General features: G+C 38.7%; 1 protein-coding gene across 1 annotated transcript; it reads left to right on the plus strand.

The window, feature by feature from the left end:
* Positions 1-7420: 7420 nt before the first annotated feature.
* Positions 7421-19381, plus strand: themis2 (thymocyte selection associated family member 2). The gene is made up of 6 exons (XM_066683993.1): positions 7421-7757; positions 13138-13278; positions 14649-15074; positions 15162-16366; positions 18964-19078; positions 19222-19381. The coding sequence occupies exons 1-6, from the start codon at positions 7652-7654 to the stop codon at positions 19299-19301; spliced, it is 2073 nt and encodes a 690-aa protein (XP_066540090.1). The 5' UTR covers positions 7421-7651; the 3' UTR covers positions 19302-19381.
* The last annotated feature ends 74 nt before the right edge of the window (positions 19382-19455 follow it).

Genomic DNA, 19455 nt, shown 5'->3' on the forward strand with positions numbered 1-19455 from the left:
ATTTAGTGATTTCACTGCAAGCTTAGCTGTGTTCAATGATAAAGTTATAATTTTAGGAGATTTTTATATACAATTTGAGGAGGCAGATCCACTAAAAGCAATTACTTCAATCCTAGACTCTGTTGGTATTACCCAAAATGTAACACTAGGTCTTCACACAGGTAAGCTTAATATCCTACCGCAAACCTCAGCAATCACCGACCATTACCTAATTTCATATGAGCTACGTCTTAGCCATAATATATGTATGGCCCCTTGCTATTCTACAAGGTATTTAATAAAATCATTTACTGCCCTACAATTTATAGAAAACCTCCCAGAATTATCAACCCCAGTTACCACTCCATCAAACCCAATGGAGCTACCTGTCGATCTTCTTTAGAAAATGTGGCACCAGTTAAAATAAAAAAGATAAGACAGAAAACGCTTACCCCATGGTACAATGATAAAACCCATACCTTAAATCAAACAGTGAGGAACTGGCAATCAACCAAGCAACTTGCACACAATTCCAGCAGTACTACCAGTTATTATCAGTCATTTTTTTTACTGTAGTAAACATGTCCCTTAGCCTGGGCCATGTACCCAAAGCCTTTAGACCAGCAGTTATTACACCTCTGATCAAGAAACCAAATCTTGATGCTAGCGTGTCGTCTAATTACAGGCCTATTTATACCATTTATATTTAAGATCTTAGAAAAAGCTGTGGCCCAACAACTTAGTTCATATCTACATAAGAGCTATATGTATGAAAAATTCCAATCTTGATTCAGACCACATCATTGGTTTGAGGCAGCTCTAATCAATATAACAAATGATCTTCTTGGCCTCAGTCCAGTCTTCAATAGGATAGACCACAATATTCTCCTAGAAAGGTTAGAAAACATTGGAATCACAGAGAGAGTCCTATCGTGGTTCAGTATCAGAATTGTGGTTACTTAACAGAACATTATCAGTTCATAAAAGTAAACAATTTATCTTCCAATTATACTTAAGTAAGAATTGGAATTCCATAAGTCTCTATTTTAGGACCATTATTATGTTACCTTTAGACACAGTTATAAGTAACAATGACATTAACTATCACTGTTACGCAGATGATTCACAATTCTATATTTCAGACAAACCCTGATGACACACAAAAGTGAAAGAAAATAGATGACTGTGTAAAAGACGTGAAAGGCTGGATGTTGCCTAACTTCTTCATTCTAAACAGTTATAAAACAGATGTTCCCTTCTGGGTCCAAAAAACACAAGAAATACATTTAAATTGATTAAATAAATAAATTTAAGTAAACTTCAACTAGTTCAAAATGGTGCAGCCAAGGTCTTCACTAAAACTAGAAAATTTGATCATATTAGTCCGGTTCTGTCATCACTTCATTGGCTGACTGTTGAATTCTGTATCGATTACAAAATTCTTTTATTGACGTATAAAACCCTGTATGGGCTCACTCCTGAATACCTACAAGATCTTACTTCCTATTACAAGCCACAGAGTGCTTCCTTTTTAATTGTTCCCAGAATGCAAAAAGATTCAACTGGGGAAGAGCCTTTTCTTATAAAGTCCCCAACTCTGAAATGATCTTCTAGAAAAAGATTTGCACCTAGTTGCAATCTTCAAATCTCAGCTGAAACTCGTTCAGTTTAGATTTCGGGAGTTGATGTTCCCCCTTAGATAAAGGTGACAGATCCAGGGGTCCAGGAAATTATAGTAAACTGAGACGCTAGTGCTGTTATCCCTTCGCTCGCAAGTTTGATGACGATGGTTGGGGTGTATAGGGTTGGGGTCAGGGTCTGGGTCTGAGTCTGGGGGTACCTCCCTGAAATTATTTTTTGCAGCTTGGAATGTCTGGGATAGGTCCCCCCTTGTGAGTCTTGGTTCCTCCCAAGGTTTCATCCTTAGCTCCAAGGGAGTTTTCCTTGCCAATGGCTTGCTCACCTGGGTTTTTTATTGTGACAAAATCAGTTGTAAAAAAAAAACAGTGATATACAAATAAGTCTGATTTGATTTGATATGGTTCAAGGGCAGGTAGATGGTTTGATGAGTGGTCCTCTGCTGAATGAAAGGAAACCTTTGTCCATCCAATGAAACAAATGAATGACATCATGTAACCACTTCATCCAGGAAAAGGTTTCACTTGGTCCACTTGGTCTCACACATATACACAGTCACATACTCCTTGTGAACAATTTCACATAGCCAGCCCACATACCTATGTGTGTATTTGAACTGTGAAAAGAAACCACAGCAGCAAGAGCAAACTTGAAGAGCAAACATGATAAGATCACATCAAACTTCTCATAAACAGTGGCCTGAGGTTTGGATCCAGATTCTATGTTCTCATTAGAAGTCTTTTAAAGTAAGAGTAATTGAGCAATATCCTGCATTTAAGAAAATTGCATCAAATGTGATATTTATTATGTTTTATTTGATCTTGCCTATGTGGCTTTTTTATTCAGAATTTTGTTTTATCTGAGACTAAAATTTGCAGGGAAAAAATATTCAACAGTTTACACAGGTTATAGCATGTACGGCTGTATAAACTGCAAACTTGGCATAGGAAAATAATTATTTGTTTGACCAACTCAGTGCAAAGAATTATTAATGTTCAGTATTCCAAACTCTATAGCTTCAAAACAGCCATTGGGTTTTCTGTACAGATGTGACCCTGTATAGTTATTTTTAAATATTATTTTAATTAATTAATTCAAACATGCTTTGAATTTGAAATTGATGCATAAAATAAAAAAATATGTACATATTTTTAAAGTTTGTCTATATCTGCTCTTAATGCTCATTAATGTCAGTGTATGTCTATGTCTGTAATATTTTTGTCTGTCTTGAATTTGTCTGCTTGTCCAAGTATGTCCTACTTTTAATTAATATTTTGGGTTGTATACTTTGTGATTTCCACAATTCTATGGATTATGAATTGACAGAAAATAAGAATAGAAAGGGAATTATAAGGGGAAGTATATGTATGTATGTATATATACATATACATGGATGCATGTGTATATATGGTCAATGTTGGACCCTGGAATGGGAGTGGTGGTGTGGCCAATGGATATTGGCCCGAGTTAAAAAAAATGCAATAAGACAATCAGTACACAGAGTGAATGTAATTGCCAAGCAAAACATCTTTTAAATTGAGAGTAGATTGGAGCTGTAATGCTTTGGGCAGGATATTACTTAACAGTCAAGGAAAACATATTGCAGTTTTAATAATATGAAAATATTACTTTAGAATATGTCAAATGACACTACAACTGGGCATGAAAGTTTTCCCTACATTCCATTTTCTACAGTGGGGACTATCACAACCTTCACCAATTTAATACAAAAACAGATACCCCAGTTTGATTAAAATTCATTATGTTCGCTCCATGAGCTGTGAGTATTCCTGCTCTGGAAATAGTATAAGCCTTAAAATCTGTGGAGTAAATCTTTTAGCATTTAACCTCCAAGTGAGTTATATCCACCCAGCAGGACCGGTTCACAGTCCTCTTGCTTAAAAACATTTTATACCTGACCATCTGAGATCAAGTCTTCAAACGTTTTAATTTGTCTTAAAGTTCTCTTTAACTTCAGCTCCTTAAGAACACTAAGGCAGTGAAAATTACAAGCAGAATGTGTTATTTTTTAATACACTTCTCATGCTATGTCAGTGTGGATTGACTTAGTTTCAGATCCTCAGTCAGCTGATGTGTAAGCACAGACATATAAATAATACAGGACAATTGCCATATTTAAGTTTGTTCTATGCATATAACACCTGGATCTATTTTCCTTTTAAAAATAATGTGAAAAGATTTTGAAAATATTGTAATTGTCACATATTTGCTCAGAACTTTACACTATACATCAAGAGGTAATATCCTAATTTACAAGACACAGGAAACACATTCAAGAGACCAATAAACTGTTCAAGGAAAAAAAATGAGGAAGAAACTTTGAGAGGAACCATGACTCAAACAGGGAAGCCATCATTCTCTGAGTCATGGCATGGTAGTGTGATCTCGAAGGGGCTTATTTATACATTTTAAATTAAATTAAATTATTTACTGTTTTAAATGAAGTTAGACTAAAAACCCTGAAATCTCCATATTAATCTGTAAATGTGAATGTGCATAATTCATAGTCAGGATAATTGTTCAAACACTGATAAAACATATAACAGTATTGTTGTCTGACCCACGGATATAATCGTTAATATGATTTTAATAAATATATACAATAAATAAATAACCTTTTTGTCACTCATATTTATGAAAGTACATGCAAGTGAACTCTGGTAGGAAATGTACATTTTGCCCAAATAAACATTTGAAAGATTTCTTATCCACACTATGGTTAAAATCACATATGGAAATATTTTTAGCTACAGGTGATTGAAAATCTGTCAAAGGTCAGGTCAATGTTTGCAATACAGGGGATGCTTTTTATATTTTTATAGCGAGATAAATATATATACTTCTAAATCTTAAATACCCAGTCAATTGTGTGAAGCAGTGCTTTGTGTTTTAATGAAATCTGGCAAACTATGAAAAGAAAATTAATTAAAAATGTATAACTATCCTATTTTGGAAAGAGATGAGACCAAAATACACTTAACTGGTTGAATGAAATAAGAATGAGATAGTGTATAACATTTCACTAATTCACTAATCAGAATTCAGTCACAGAGAGAACACTCATTCAGTGACCTGGTGTACAAAGACTCATTGAGTTTCATTTCTTCACTGGAGGTGAGAGAGATCTGTAACTCAAAGAGGAAACCCACACATTTCCTAGCACCTATAGAATATTATGCACAACGCCAACTACCAAATAGACAAGCTGTCCATGGACTAGCCTTCTCACACAGTTCAATTTTCCCCTCATTCCTTACAGAATCCACCACCATAGCTTAACTGGTCAACACACAGCCTGGTGTGGTGTGCTGCTCACTCCTGCTAAATACTTTGGGCCCTTTCTTCTCAGACAGCTTCTTTTGAAATCAAACTCTCTTAATTCCGATAACTGGCTCGATTCTAATTAAATCTTCTTCTTTTGGTGTACCCTCTTTTCACAGGTACCCTAGTAGCACAAATATTGTTATACTGGTTTAAATTGGTCAGTAGAGGAGTCACACTGTGTGCATGTTCATTCTGTGCAGAATTACAAATAAATTGCAGTAGAATTACAACTGCCTGCTTATCACTATGCTACTATCACTGAATTACAGTTGCACAATATTTTCATTTTGTTGGATGTGGTATTTTTATTTTCCTTTTCCTAAATGGTTGTTGAAGTGGTAAGAAATGAGCCCAGTGTTGTTTAATCTGAGTAATGATGTAAATTTGCTTTCATTACATACCATATATGAAGACAACCTCTGTGACATATCACATTATTAACAGAGGAAAGTACTGTAGAGGAAGTCACAGAAATAAGAGACACTTGGGTGCTTGTGGACATCGGCAAATAATCAGAGCATTAAATATGGGGAAAAAACTCAAACAAACATATACAGGAAAAAAATGATAAGCGCACATGCAAATCATCCAATCATAGAGACAAAGTTCAAATAATCAGTGAAAAATTAAACTACAAAAATAAAATAATGCTTGGTCACGAATCAGTACTGATTCAAATTAAATGATGTGAAGCACTTTGAGCTGAATTTATATATGAAAAGCTTTATCCATCCATTCATTATCTGTAACCGCTTATCCAATTTAGGGTCGCGGTGGGTCCAGAGCCTATCTGGAATCATTAGGCGCAAGGCGGGAACACACCCTGGAGGGGACGCCAGTCCTTCACAGGGCAACACAGACACACACACATTCACTAAAAGCTTTATAAAAATATGAAATATAATAACATTATTATTATTATTTGGGGCTGATATCCTAAAGTTTCTCTAAAGCTTCCTACACTTAGCCACCATAAAATATAAAAGATTATCTGACTGTATTTTATTTTTTATTTTTAACACTGAAAAAAATGACACTACAATTTACTTTATTATTTTATTTCAAATATTTGCATGTAATTAAATAATCTACATCAAGATATATAATTTGGGAATGAGTAAATGTTACTCAAATTATATATCTGGATAATTATATGATTTCAATTAACTGATTTCTAAATACATTTTTTTTGTTTGTTTTTCAGTGAAAAAGGTGCCTGTTTGATAATATGATAAACTGATTTCATTATATAGTTGCCTTGTCACTTGTCATTCAGAAATGTCAGTTATTATATACATTTAATTTTAACTTATATTTGTTATATTATATATTTTATGTTTTAGTGGTAATGTCTTTAGTATATCAGTCAACATTTGCTTGTAAAAATGTGATATAAGGTGACCTGGTATATTGTCATGTTTTCAGGCATTTCCCCATGAGGTCAGATTAACATAGATTACCTCTTGAAAGTGTGAACTACACTCTTATTTCACTTTCAGCCACTGACCTGTATGCAGTTATAGGCCAAAGATTTCCCAAGAAATCAAGCCAGGAACTTTGGCTTTGGCAAAGAGGATTTGGCAGATTTTTCAGGGGGTACAACCCACATGCTCAGCTCTACTGCTCACCCCACAAATGCATGTTCTTTACAAATGTGGCACCAAGGGAACTTAACAGGTTTTCCAACAGTATAAGATTTATTGCCAAGAAACACTGTTTCAACAAATAAATAATCTACCAAACACAAATTTCCTTAATTTTGTGCTATGTTTATATTTAAACATACAAGAAACTACCTGTTTTGGCTTTGGGATGTTTTGTAATATATTGTACAATTTTATATAGATAATTAGTGTAATTAGTAATCCAGAAACGTCAAGAACTTTGCAGGAGATGGCATTATTAATTAAGGATGTAAAATAATATCATTAATATAGGTTAATTATCTGATCTAGGTGTTCTCTTTTGTATAATTCAGTCTTCTATGTGTTTTCGGGCGTCTTGAAAAATGACTTCGAAGGTCGTAAATACATTTTGTGTTCCAGTGTGTTCTGAGACAAGATGGACGTTCCGTGGAAAACGATGTTTTTCGTTTAATGTTTGTTGCCACATGTATTCAGTCCTGTGCAATAAAATAAAAAGCAGATAAGCATTTGATAAGTAATGCTGTACACATTGCACCTGTATATGCCAAAGAATAAACATTTTAAAAACAGGGTTTGCCCTCGCAGTCTTCTATGTAACTTATGAACATTTTAAACGCTTTTATTTTTAAGAGAGAAATGGTCCCAATGCTTTAACAACATTTCTTACTGCGACGTCGTGGTGATGTTCACTTAGATGTACGTATATTCGTGTGCGCTTATCCTGTACATGGGATATTTCCTTGAAGGCAGGCCTTGAAGGCTGCATATGATAGCGATATGTGGTGAAGCAGCAGTTGTGGTGAATTCTTCTGAAGCTTAGTAAATGGCCGAAAGGAGACACAACGTCTCCGAAGACTGGCTCAGTGTGAGTGGGTGGGTGGGTGAGTAAGTGGGCAACTGACAGAGTGACAGAGTAGCGATGTGATGAACTAGCCGCAGTAGGAAGTTCTCAGGGGCGGCTTCACAATTGACCCACAAGCGGAAACAAGCGACTTCACTTGTTATACAGACGCATTCAGCAACATTAGTGCGCTTTCTGGAGGATGGCTGAAGACGGAGAAGTGCTGGACCTGCGGAGTTATATCAACAATCTTGACCCAGGGTCACTCCCCCGGATACTGCAGGTCTGCTCCGGTGTTTACTTTCAGGGTAAGAGACCCTCGAAGACGAGCCTTTCACTGACTTTGCTTAATGATTTCACTTCAGTGTTTCCCTTTAGTACCGTGAAGTTGGCAAGTGTAGAGCAAAATTAAACAATTATCTGACTAAATGTATATATATATATGACGGACGGAAAAATAATGAGAGCATGGTTTCTTAAATTGAGAAAAATGTTTATTAAACCTGTGGAGTAATTAATTAAATTGGGGGAACCTCTTAAAGGCACTGCATGTGATGTGAATGCAGTTCGTGTTTTGTGGATTTTAATGAATATTGCCTCATGGTTTGCTAGCTCTCTGGTCCGGGCTCTGCGAATGGAAACAAACTGCACGGACTGTGAAACACAACGCAAAACAGCTTCTGAAGCACCAAATGAAGGGAGGGTTTTGTTGAAGAATTTAGTCATTTTCAAGAAGTGTAGACATAGCCTTTAAGTCTGGCTGCAGACTAAAACCATTCAAGTGTAATTTCCGTCTCAATTAAAAAAAGGAAGTCACTTTGTATGTGACATCTCTGATTAAATATATGATGATACAGAACTGTGTTTTCTTAGTTCTTGGTATAGAAAAGCGCTATAAGTGGAACTAAGGGTATACATCAGCTCTGCAGGATGGTGAGAGCCTTGTAGGAGATTTGGGCTCCTACCAAAACGTTTATGATATTTTCTATTTCAGAATTCACTAAAATACAGCTCTGTATTTTAATACATATCTCAGAGCTTGATTATGTATAAAAAAGTTGCTGACACTCTCCTGTGCACAAGTCAGACACTCCAAATAATTTGTTTAATTTTCATGTTCAGGTTATTCATTTTTCAGCATCAGGAACACAGACTTTCTCTTGATAACACAGAATTATCACATAAATGTAATATGTTTTTTCCCAGTATTTGTTGTGTCTATGGTTTGCCTATTACATTTTTATATTAGAGGAATATGATTTTAGTTTTTTCATAAAACCTACAGGCATATCTTGTTAATGATCCAGTTAATCCCATAAAAAATGTTATTTGGTAGCCACTGTTACCCTGTACTGACGTCTTCATTTGATTAGCAAATTTCTTCATTTTATTATGCTTCCTTTTCTCAGCAATGACAGCTTGAAGGTTTTGTTTTAAAAAATTTTAAACTGCAGCTTCTTCTGTCTCATTTGTTTTCTTTTAATGTACAACTTCCTTGTTTGAATCTTATCTTTCATGCTATCCTTAGAAAATTCTCCTGGAAAATGAATCTCTTATTAGCCTTCTCTCTCTCTCTCTCTCTCTCTCTCTCTCTCTCTTTCTCTTTCTCTTGCTGTACAGGAAGTTAGTTTGTTCTCTGCTGTGGCATTTTAGAAAAAAAAAAAACATTCACACATTAAAATCCCCCTCCACTCATAGACCAAACCCATGAAATTAATTTCTGTTATTCATAGTGGCATTCAAATACTTATTTTACAAGAAAATAACTAAACTGATTATGATACAGGTTCACCTTAATTCTGTATTTGCAGATCGATGTAAATGCATTTAGGCCCCATGTAGGGTGCGTTTCTGCTTTGCACCCAGTGATTCCGGGTAGGCTCCAAACCCACCACAACTCTGAACCGAATAAGCAAATTCAGACAATGAACGAATGCACGAATGAATAAATAAATAAATTAATTAATGTGTCCCCACCTCTATTGCTTCTTACACTTCCACCACTTGCCCGCAAGCTCAAAGGCAGCTCGAAGGGTTGATGGAATTTATTTATTTTTTTTTTTTTTTTTTTCCGGAAAAACGATGGCTGTCTTTATTAGCTAGTTTAAAACTGTCTTTGGAACACTGAAATTTCCAAGCTTAATTGCTCAGCCATTGTATTGGCTACTTATTTTAACAAGATTATTATTTTAACTTATGTTAACAAGATTTAAAAAGAAACACAATTTTCAGTGGGTGGTGTAAGAAACAAGAGATTTTGATTTGCTGTTGTGTTTCTGCACTTGTCAGATTTATTTATTTATTGCTGTTTGATTGGTTATGCCTATAACTTTCCTTTTGTTTTTCTGAATGCGTTTATTTTTGTAGTTTTTGATTTGCTTAATGACTTTTGCAATTACAGACCTCTGTATAAGTCTCTGAATTTTGCACAGCACTGTATGTAATGGCCTTTCTGTTTTGTTCAAAATGAAGCAGATAATGATTGAAGTTTCCTGCATATATATTTTGCACATTATTAAGGAACAAGTGTTCATGTCCACATCATACGAGCTAGTTACATTTCATAGATCTATGTAAATATGTAAACCTTAAAAGGAAATGAAACAATTAAATAAGGCAGATATCACTCCCCTCCCTGGATCACCACTTTAATGTTGTGGAGGGATTTGCGTGCCTGTGTGAGCTTAGGAGTTATGTTGTCGGGGGCAATAGCCCCTGGTAGGACCTCCCAAGGCAAATTGGTCCTAGGTGATGGGCCATACAAAGACCCAGATGAAGAGAATAACAACAGAGACACAGCCTCCCTTGCCCGGAATAGGGTTACCAGGGCCCCACCCTGGAGCCAGGCCTCGGGAAGGGGCAACATGTGTCCACTCTCCCATGGGTCCACCATCTGTGGGAGAGGTAGTAATCTGGGTTTGGTGCATTGTGGACCAGGTGGCATGGTGAACATGGAAACGTAACCTCTCTGGTGGGAAAGGAGCCTGAGCCGGTGCGCGAGGTTGACAGGTACTGGCTAGATATAGTTGGGCTCACCTCGACACACAGTATAGGCTGGATGCTCTTTCACTATGGAGTTGCCTAGGGTGAGAGGAGTAAGGCAGGAGTGGGCTTACTCATAGCCCTCTGGCTTAGCACCTGTACGTTTGGGTTTACCCCAGTGGAAGAGAGGGTAATTTCCCTGCACCTTCGGATTGGGGAAAGGGCTCTGACGGTTGATGGTGCTTATGCACCGAAGAGCAGTTCAGAGTACCTGGCCCTCTTGGGGACTTAGAGGGGGTGCTGGAGTGTACTCGTTCTGGGCACTCTATTGTTCTGCTGGGGGACTTTTTGATTTCTACCTTATTTTGATGATCGACCTTATATCATATCATCGGACCTGCGGCCATATGTTCTGGAGACTCTGGTGAGGAGAGGTGCTGAGCTGTCAACTGATCACCCCCTAGTGGTGAGTTGGATCAGATGGTGAAGGAGGATGCCGGACAGGCCTGGCAGGCCTAAACGTGTGTTGAGGGTTTGCTGGGAATGTTTGGCAGAGGATCCTGTCAGAAAGATCTTCAACTCCCACATACGGCAAAGCGTTGGCTGCATCCCGGGGGAGGCCAGTGACATTGAGTCCGAATGGGCCATGTTCCGGTCCTCCATTGTTGAGGTGGCTGAACAGAGCTGTGGCTGCAAGGTTGTTGGTGCCTGTCGTGGTGGCAATCCCCGCACTCGGAGGTGGACACCCCAGGTGAGGGAGGCTGTCAAGCTGAAGAAAGAGTCCTTTCGAGCCTGGTTGACATGGGGGACTCCAGAGGCAGCTGACAGGTACCGAAGAGCCAAGCTCTTGAAGCTTGCTGCTTCAACTGTTGCTGAGGCAAAAACTCGGGTGTGGGAGGAGTTTCGATGAGGACATGGAAAACAACTTTCCATCGACTCTTAGAAGATTCTGGCAAACCATCAGGCGACTCAGGAGGGGAAAACAGTTTTCCACCAACACTGTATATGGTGGGTGTGGGGAGTTGTTGGCCTTGACTGGGGATGTCGATAGGCAGCATACTTTGAGGATCTCCTCAATCCCACCAGCACATCTTCCACAGAGGAAGTAGGGTTTGGGAATCCTGGGGAGGGCTCGTCTATCTTGGGGAGGTGGCTGAGGTAGTAGGAAAACCCCTTGGCGGTAGGGCCCTGGGGTGGATGAGGTCCGCCCTGGGTTCCTCAAGGCTCTGGATGTTGTGGGGCTGTCCTGGCTGACACGTCTTTGCAACATCATGTGGACATCTGGGGCAGTGCCTCTGGACTGGCAGACTGGTGTGATGGTTCCCCTGTTTAAGAAGGGGGAACGGAGGGTGTGTTCCAACTATAGGAGGATCCAAGCTCTTTACCCTCGCTTCCTCAACCAGCCTACATGTGTTTTGTGGATCTGGAGAAGGCATTAGACCGTGTCCCTCAGGATATTCTGTATAGTGTATTGGGCTCTTTGCTACGAGCCATCCAGTCCCTGTATAAACAGAGCAGGAATCTGGTTTGTATGGCTGGCAGTAAGAGTTGGACTCCGTCAGGGCTGCCCGTTGTCAGTGGTTCTGTTCATAAATTTTATGAACAGACTTTCACGGGGTAGCCAAGTGGTGGAGGGCATCCGGTTTTGTGGTCTCAGGATTCCATGTCTGCTTTTTGCGGATGATGTGGTCTTGTTTGCTTCATCGAGCCGGGACCTCCAGCTCTTGCTGGACCAGTTTGCAGCCGAGTGTGAAGCGGTAGGGATGAGGATCAGCACCTCCAAATCCGAGTCCATGGTACTCAGTCGGAAAAGGGTGGAGTGCTCTCTCCAGGTTAGAAGTGAGATCCTGCCTCAAGTGGAGGAGTTTAAATACCTCGGGCTCTTTTTCACGAGTGAGGGAAAGATGGAGCGGGAGGTTGACAGTCGGATCGGTGCAGCATCAGCAGTGATGCGGACTCTGTACTGGTCCGTTGTGGTGAAGAGAGAGCTGAGCAGAAAAGCAAAAGTCTAGATTTACCGCTCAATCTACGTCCTAACCCTCACCTATGGTCACAAACTTTGGGTAGTGACTGAAAGAATGAGATCACGGGTACAAGCGGCTGAAATGAGTTTTCTCTGCGGGGTGTCTGGACTCTCCCTTAGACACAGGGTTAGGAGCTCGGACATCTGGGAGAGCCGCTGCTCCTCCACATCTAGAGGAGCCAGTTGAGGTGGTTCAGGCATCGCGTCCAGATGCCTCCTGGTGAGGTGTTCCGGGCATGTTCAACGGGGAGGAGGCCCCAGGGCAGACCAAGAACACGCTGGAGAGACTACATGTCTTGTCTGGCCTGGGAACGCCTCAGTATACCCCCGGAGGAGCTGGAATCAGTGGCTGCAGAGAGGGAGGTCTGGGTTTCTTTACTCGGAGCGACTCGGACCCGGATAAGCGGTGGAAAATGGAGAGATGGATGGATGGATCACTGTATTAGAAATTCTCTCATGTCAGATACAACAAACATGCGAAGGCCTATATGTATTTCAAGTGCATCTTCAGACGTCTTATGAAATCTCCCTTATATTTAAAATATATTGTGAATTTAAATGAGGTAGGCTATTAAAATAGAAATTACTGGATGGTCCACACATTAAACACATTGTGTTTTCTCATCCTAATTTATGCATATCTCTGCTGTGAGAAATGATACTTAGATCATTGTTGTTTTAAGGCTCGGTATATGAACTATCGGGGAGTGAGGTGTGCCTGTCTACTGGAGACTTGGTGAAGGTCATGGGTTTGGAACTCCTGTCCGTCTGTTGTGAAGACATTGGCACTAACACCACATTCGAACTGCCTATAGAACATTTGGGTGAGTACCAAAATATTCAGTACACACAGTTACATACGTTTTATGCAGTATAACTTTATATGTATTTCAGTGTAGTTTGATAAAAGAAAATATGTACCAAGCATCTGAAGACAGACTTCTCTAGTTGCCAGTGCAACCTCTGTCAAAAATAAAAACGGAACTCTGTGATGAATCATATCTCTAAATCAAGGTAGTGACACAGTAGTTATATCTAAAGTTAAAAATGATGCTATGATCTCAAACCATTAAATTAATGATTTGCAATATTTGATTTGCAAGATTTCATACTCTTTACTGGGCAAGTTAATAACAACAGCAACTCTTGCCCTTCGCAAGAGTTGCTGGATTAGTATGTACATGTACCATGCAAATACATGTCTTATATGTGTTTTATAAGGTACAGCTTACATGCAAGTACACATATAGAAAAGCTATGGTAAAATAAATTCTATGCAGTTTGTTAGCCACTTTTGTTTTCACAGGCTCACCAGATATTGTTTGGGTGATACAAAACATATGCATTACCTGGATCATTTTTGTATAGCTTTCTCCCCACAATATTGTAGATTTACATATGGGAAGTTTAGTCTAATGCACTTTGGTCTTATAACATGACCAGTAATCTTATGTTTTATCACTTTCTATATATTGCGGGTCACAGTGCACTGGTTTAGGTGAAGATTTGTGATTATATGCGGTTGATACATGTGGAAAAACAACACTGAATATAGAATGTGAATAAATTTCTTTTGTTGTTGTGTCTTTGTGTTACTGATATGAGGTATAATATCATATGCAGTAGTATTGCTGCAGTGTTTCAAACCTCATTTTTTACTTAAGTCTAGAATTGCTAAATATATAAATATATAGCTGAGGTTGAAGGGCTAGAGCATGGTATTTTAGAACAAAGTCAAACCACCAACACCATTTAATTAGAGAACACAAATCCCAGATGAAGGCCTGTGTGCCAAGACATGATTTTAAATAAAGTTTGTATTCTCTACTCAAGAAAATTTGTTGGTTTGACTTTTCCTACAAATCTGTACCTTTTTAATCACCTTTTTACACAGTGAAGTTGCAGGAGAGCAAATATTTTAGGGACTAAAGCCTGACTAACACAAGCTGCACACATATGAAGTGTGTCCAAAAGTAGGTATGTTGAATAATGTATGTGTTTACAATGTACAAAATGAAGTATCTATATTCTACCATGCTGAATTCACTGCAGTACTGGATTGGTCCTATACTGGACACTTTCTATTGATGGACAAAGTTAAAAGATTGCTAACAAGTTTAGTTAAAACTGGGCTTGACATTTTGAAACATTCTAATCTGAATTTCTCACTTGATATTGTCATGGGTGTCATTAGGTCTGTTCAAACTGGTTCCTGAAGATCTACCTTACAATACAATAGAAGAGCTTGTAGGCCTGCAGCCAGTTGGAGTGGATGCATGTGGTGCCTTCACCTTCATCAGCAGGTCTGAGTTGATCATAGAGAACTTCACAGTGTCTGCAGGAACACAGTTAACCATGCTGTCTGTGGAGGTGGCTGAAGATGGTGAATATTTCGCTCGCTGTCAACTGATGGGCCAACAGGGAGCCTCTGCAGACATACATATTCCATTTTCCTACCATGGAGAATTCTTTGAGTGTGAGAATGATCATGGATACTCTCTGCAGGAGATCATGCTTTCAGACAGGCTGCGCAAACGACGCTTCCGCAAGACAAAGTCAAAAAAATGTGGCGGCCCCTTGATATTTGCTCCAGTCTATCAAATCCAAGGCATCATGCACAGTATGTATTTTCAGCCTAGCACACCTTATACCTCTTTTGATTCTTCCTATTTATTAATTTAATGTTTGGTCATTTCTGTTTTCACAGTGAGGAAGAATGTTGTGAAGTTCCCCTCCAGCTTAGAAGTAGATGTCATAGATGTGACAGAACAGAGCAAAGACTTGACATTTATAACTCCTCTATCAATGACTGAGCTAACCACTCAGCCAAAAGAGGCGTTTCCCACCATGGCAGAGATCCTGGAAGCCCCTGAGGCCAATCAGTTTTTTTGCTGCAGTTGGTTCACAGAGCTCCAGAAAGGCAAGCACCTTGTGCTTCACAACTGTATTAATACACAGATGGTGTTAGCATGCACCCCAAAGGGAAGGAAAGCCCAACAATACTTTCTGATTTCACAAGACTACTGTGGTCAAATGCGGAGAAGACCAAGAGAGTTTAGTTCAGTGTATGAGCTATATGTAGCATTCTCTCGCTCTTCTGACTTACGAGTCACTGTGACAAAACACTGTGAGGCAGTGGAGGAAGAAGGAGTGCCTGCTATGAGTGTTGGTGATCAGCTGGAGGTTTTGAGAGTAGAGACAGTAGATGTGTCAAAAAGTGACTCAGGACCTGCAGAAAGACTGGAGAGCTTGATCTGCAGAAGGATTGTGGAGGAGGATGAAGACGATGATGAAGATGATGATGAAGAGGCTGCGAATCAAGAGAAAAGTGAAGAGATGTGCTTGCCTCTCTTCACATCAGCACACTTTGTGGAGAAGCTTTCTGACAAGAAGAAATATTGTTTAGCAGATCTAGGCAAGAACTTTTCTTTGCCCCTGGAAGTCAAAGTGGTGGGGCGTGATAAAACATTGCCAAAAGACCCGCTAGTAGGATTAACAGCGCTGACACTGGAAGAGGCTCTAGAGGAGACCACAGTGCTTGCTAGCCTGCCCATGAGTCCAGAGCATTGCTTTGCATTGCCAGTCCGCTGGATACAAATGTCTCTCTGCTTTACCTCAGACCCCTTGCCCTGGGATAAGGACCAGAACCCTACGTTTCAAAAAGAGTCTGTCACTGAGATAACTGACCATTTCTACCATGAATATCACAGGCTTACACAGACAGACGTGGCTCCTCCTCCACGTCCTCCAAAGCGCAAGTCATCTTGCCCAAAAGCCAAGAAAAAAAAGGATAAATCTCATACAGCAAAAAGTAAATCTAGCACTCTCCCTGAAAAACTGGACAGTCTGTCTCTGGATCACTCAGATGCCACCCAAAGACGGCGTAGTCCACCACCCCCACCACGAACTGAAGTAAGCATTTTTCGCATCATTTTGCTTACATTATTAAATATAAAACAATTAACACTTTTTTAAATTAGGACATATTATGAAACAACAAAAGGAAAGCAGGTATATATATATATATGTAAAATGCAAAGCATAAAAAACAATATATTTCATGTTTTCTCATGATGTTGATATCTGATTCAGGAGTGTCGGTTATATCACCTCCCCATTTGTAATAAATCTTTACAATTATTTGAGCGGCAAAGAAACCAGGATCCATGTTTGAAAGCAGATATATAATTTTTTTTTTTTTTTTTTTTGAGACACACCCATTATACACAAGTACAGGATCTTTTGTTGTCATATTTTGTGCTTTCAGAGTTCTATAGTGCAGTTTGTACATACATCCTCAGAAGGTTGGAAGTCTGCAAAGATTATGTCTAGGAAGCAGAATCCAGGGGTTGACATCACATGACTTTTTTTGGCATAGGTGCCTGGTTAGAGAGCCCAGCTCTAATGTAAACAGATGGGAAAGATGGATAATTTAATTTCATACACAGCACTTCTCCTTGTGCTGGAGAGTCTCAACCGCAACAGAGGTAAATTATCCAAGATTTGCATAATGAGGAAATGATACTCTCTTAGCTATATTTGCATTTTTACCGTCAAATGGAAAGCTGTTAGCCCATCAAACTCGACTGCATTTCTCCACTCTTGTGACAGAATCTGAGTGAGCTAATAATATACAGATCATATAAGCTTCAGTTATTACTTTAGTTAACGCTAGTGTTTCGTTTTAGCGTGTCAGAGTCGACTCACACAAGCCACAGGTTCTTTTGTCTAATTCCTTTCCCCCTTTACAGTTTAAATAATCTGATCCTGGAACATTCTTGGAGGATATTGTTTTATTACAAATATCTGCTTGAATTGTTTTCTCTGTTTGGGCTTAAAGTTTAAGAAGGTAGTTCTCCTAGTCTGAAAATGTGAGCGTTCACTCGATGTTTCCGCACGCAGCAAATGTCATTCTGCATGCTCTGTAGGGTACAGTTTAGGTTAATACACTTAGGGTGTCTCCACTGACTTAGTGTGGTAGATGTTGAACTTAATTTTATTAGCTTTAAGTTTAATTTCCTCGAATAAGTGCAGTCTGTGTGCAATACTTTTAGTTCTATTATCTGTGATGTGCACTTTGTAGGGAGTATGGCGTTACTTTGGGATGTAACCCAAACTCCTCTACTGACACAGATAAACAGAGCTTTGTTTACAAACATTCGTTATCTGCAACCGCTTATCCAGTTCGGGGTCGCGGTGGGTCCAGAGCCTACCCAGAATCACTGGGTGCAAGACAGGAATACAGCCTGGAAGGAGCACCAGTCCTTCACAGGGCAACACACACACACACACACCTACAGACATTTTTTTTGAGTCGCAAGTCCACCTACCAACGTGTGTTTTTTGGACTGTGGGAGGAAACCAGAGAAAACCCATGCAGACACTGGGAGAACACAGAGTCACCCAGAGTGGGACTTGAACCCATAGCCTCCAGGTCCCTGGAGCTGTGTGACTGCGATAGTGCCTGCTGCGCCACCGTGCCGCCCTGTTTACAAACATGACACGGATATGGGTTAATTTTTTAATCTAAAGTAGGCCTTAACATGTGTAAAGAAACAATAAAATTAAATGTCCTTTTTTAAGTGGTGTATGAGTAATGAATAAGTGGCTACCACACAGTAACATCACATGCAACCCATGGATTTTTTGTAACAAAGTTCTTAAATGTCCCTTCACAGTTGTGCAAGTTACCTATTTCACTGGTAGTAATTCCTACTACAAACGAATTGGCCTTTTATCTTTATGCAAAACGTCTTTTCACCTTTATTTGACAGTAAAAAGTGAGATGTACTCTTGGATGTTAGTAACACATGGTGTCTGCCATGTACTGAAATCTTAACATGCAATTCTCCATTCAGTAATTAGGTTTTATTGACAAGTTTTTTCCAAAATATTATTGAGCTCCTGTGATGATTTTCTATTATATAGAATCATATATATTAAATATGATGGTTATTATTTGTGAGAGATCTTAAAACTCAAAGGTCACAGGCATTCAGTTGTCTTTTATGATTTATCTGGATTCCTTGAATTTTTTTGTGATATGAGTAGGTGTAATATGGCAGATATTTTAATCCTGTATTGAGAAACATTATTAAGCTGTTTGATTACTCATACACATTAATTTTGATAACATTGTGAGCCTTGTATCATCTCTGCTCAAATAATTTTTTCCCCTTTTAATATTACATGCTCAATGACTGATTATTTCTGACACAATCAAGTGGATAATTAAAAACATTTTATTGTATTATTTATATCTACATACAGGACAAAGTATATTTACAAATAACCAGTTTTGGTTTTATTGGGATATCATAGTTCCTATACATTTTTGAAGTTCATGTTTCAGCTTGAACTCAAACACCTGGTAAAAAGTTTACTAGTCACTTAGTTAATTTAAATTGATGCTTTCAAATGTACATTTCTGAGAAGTTCATATGAAACAGTTGAGTAAGTCAGCAATTTGCAAACTATTTTGTGGGTTTCCTTTCTTTTATTCAAATCAGTCAGCAGAAGAGGCTCCTCCACTGCTACCTAGAAAGAGCATTTCTGAGAGTTGCATTGTGTCCAACACGTACGTGAGAACACCAAGAAAAGAGAAGAAAACATCACATCTCATAGGTGTGTCATCTCATGAAAAAGCAGTTTTGATATTTTTCTGCCATAACACTGGTATAAAACCCTCCTTCATATTGGTAACAAATTTACAGCAAAGCAAATATAAAGTTTTAAATAAAACTTTCTTCTCCCTCCTTTCCAAACAGCAAGAAGATCCTCAGACAGTGATCACGACTACGAAACTGTGGAAGATATAGGAACTCATGACAGTATCATGTTTTACTAGTTGGGAAGAGATAGTACTTTTTTCTCTCTACCAACATGTTTGCACGTGTTTTGAAATGTTGAAAAATTTACTATATCAGGGAACATTAAAGATTTTATTAATGTATATTTTCAAACAATGAAGTAAAAGAAAACAAGAGGAAAGGGACTATAAC

Source organism: Hoplias malabaricus, chromosome 10 (genome assembly GCF_029633855.1).
Source record: "Hoplias malabaricus isolate fHopMal1 chromosome 10, fHopMal1.hap1, whole genome shotgun sequence".
Classification (NCBI taxonomy): domain Eukaryota; kingdom Metazoa; phylum Chordata; class Actinopteri; order Characiformes; family Erythrinidae; genus Hoplias; species Hoplias malabaricus.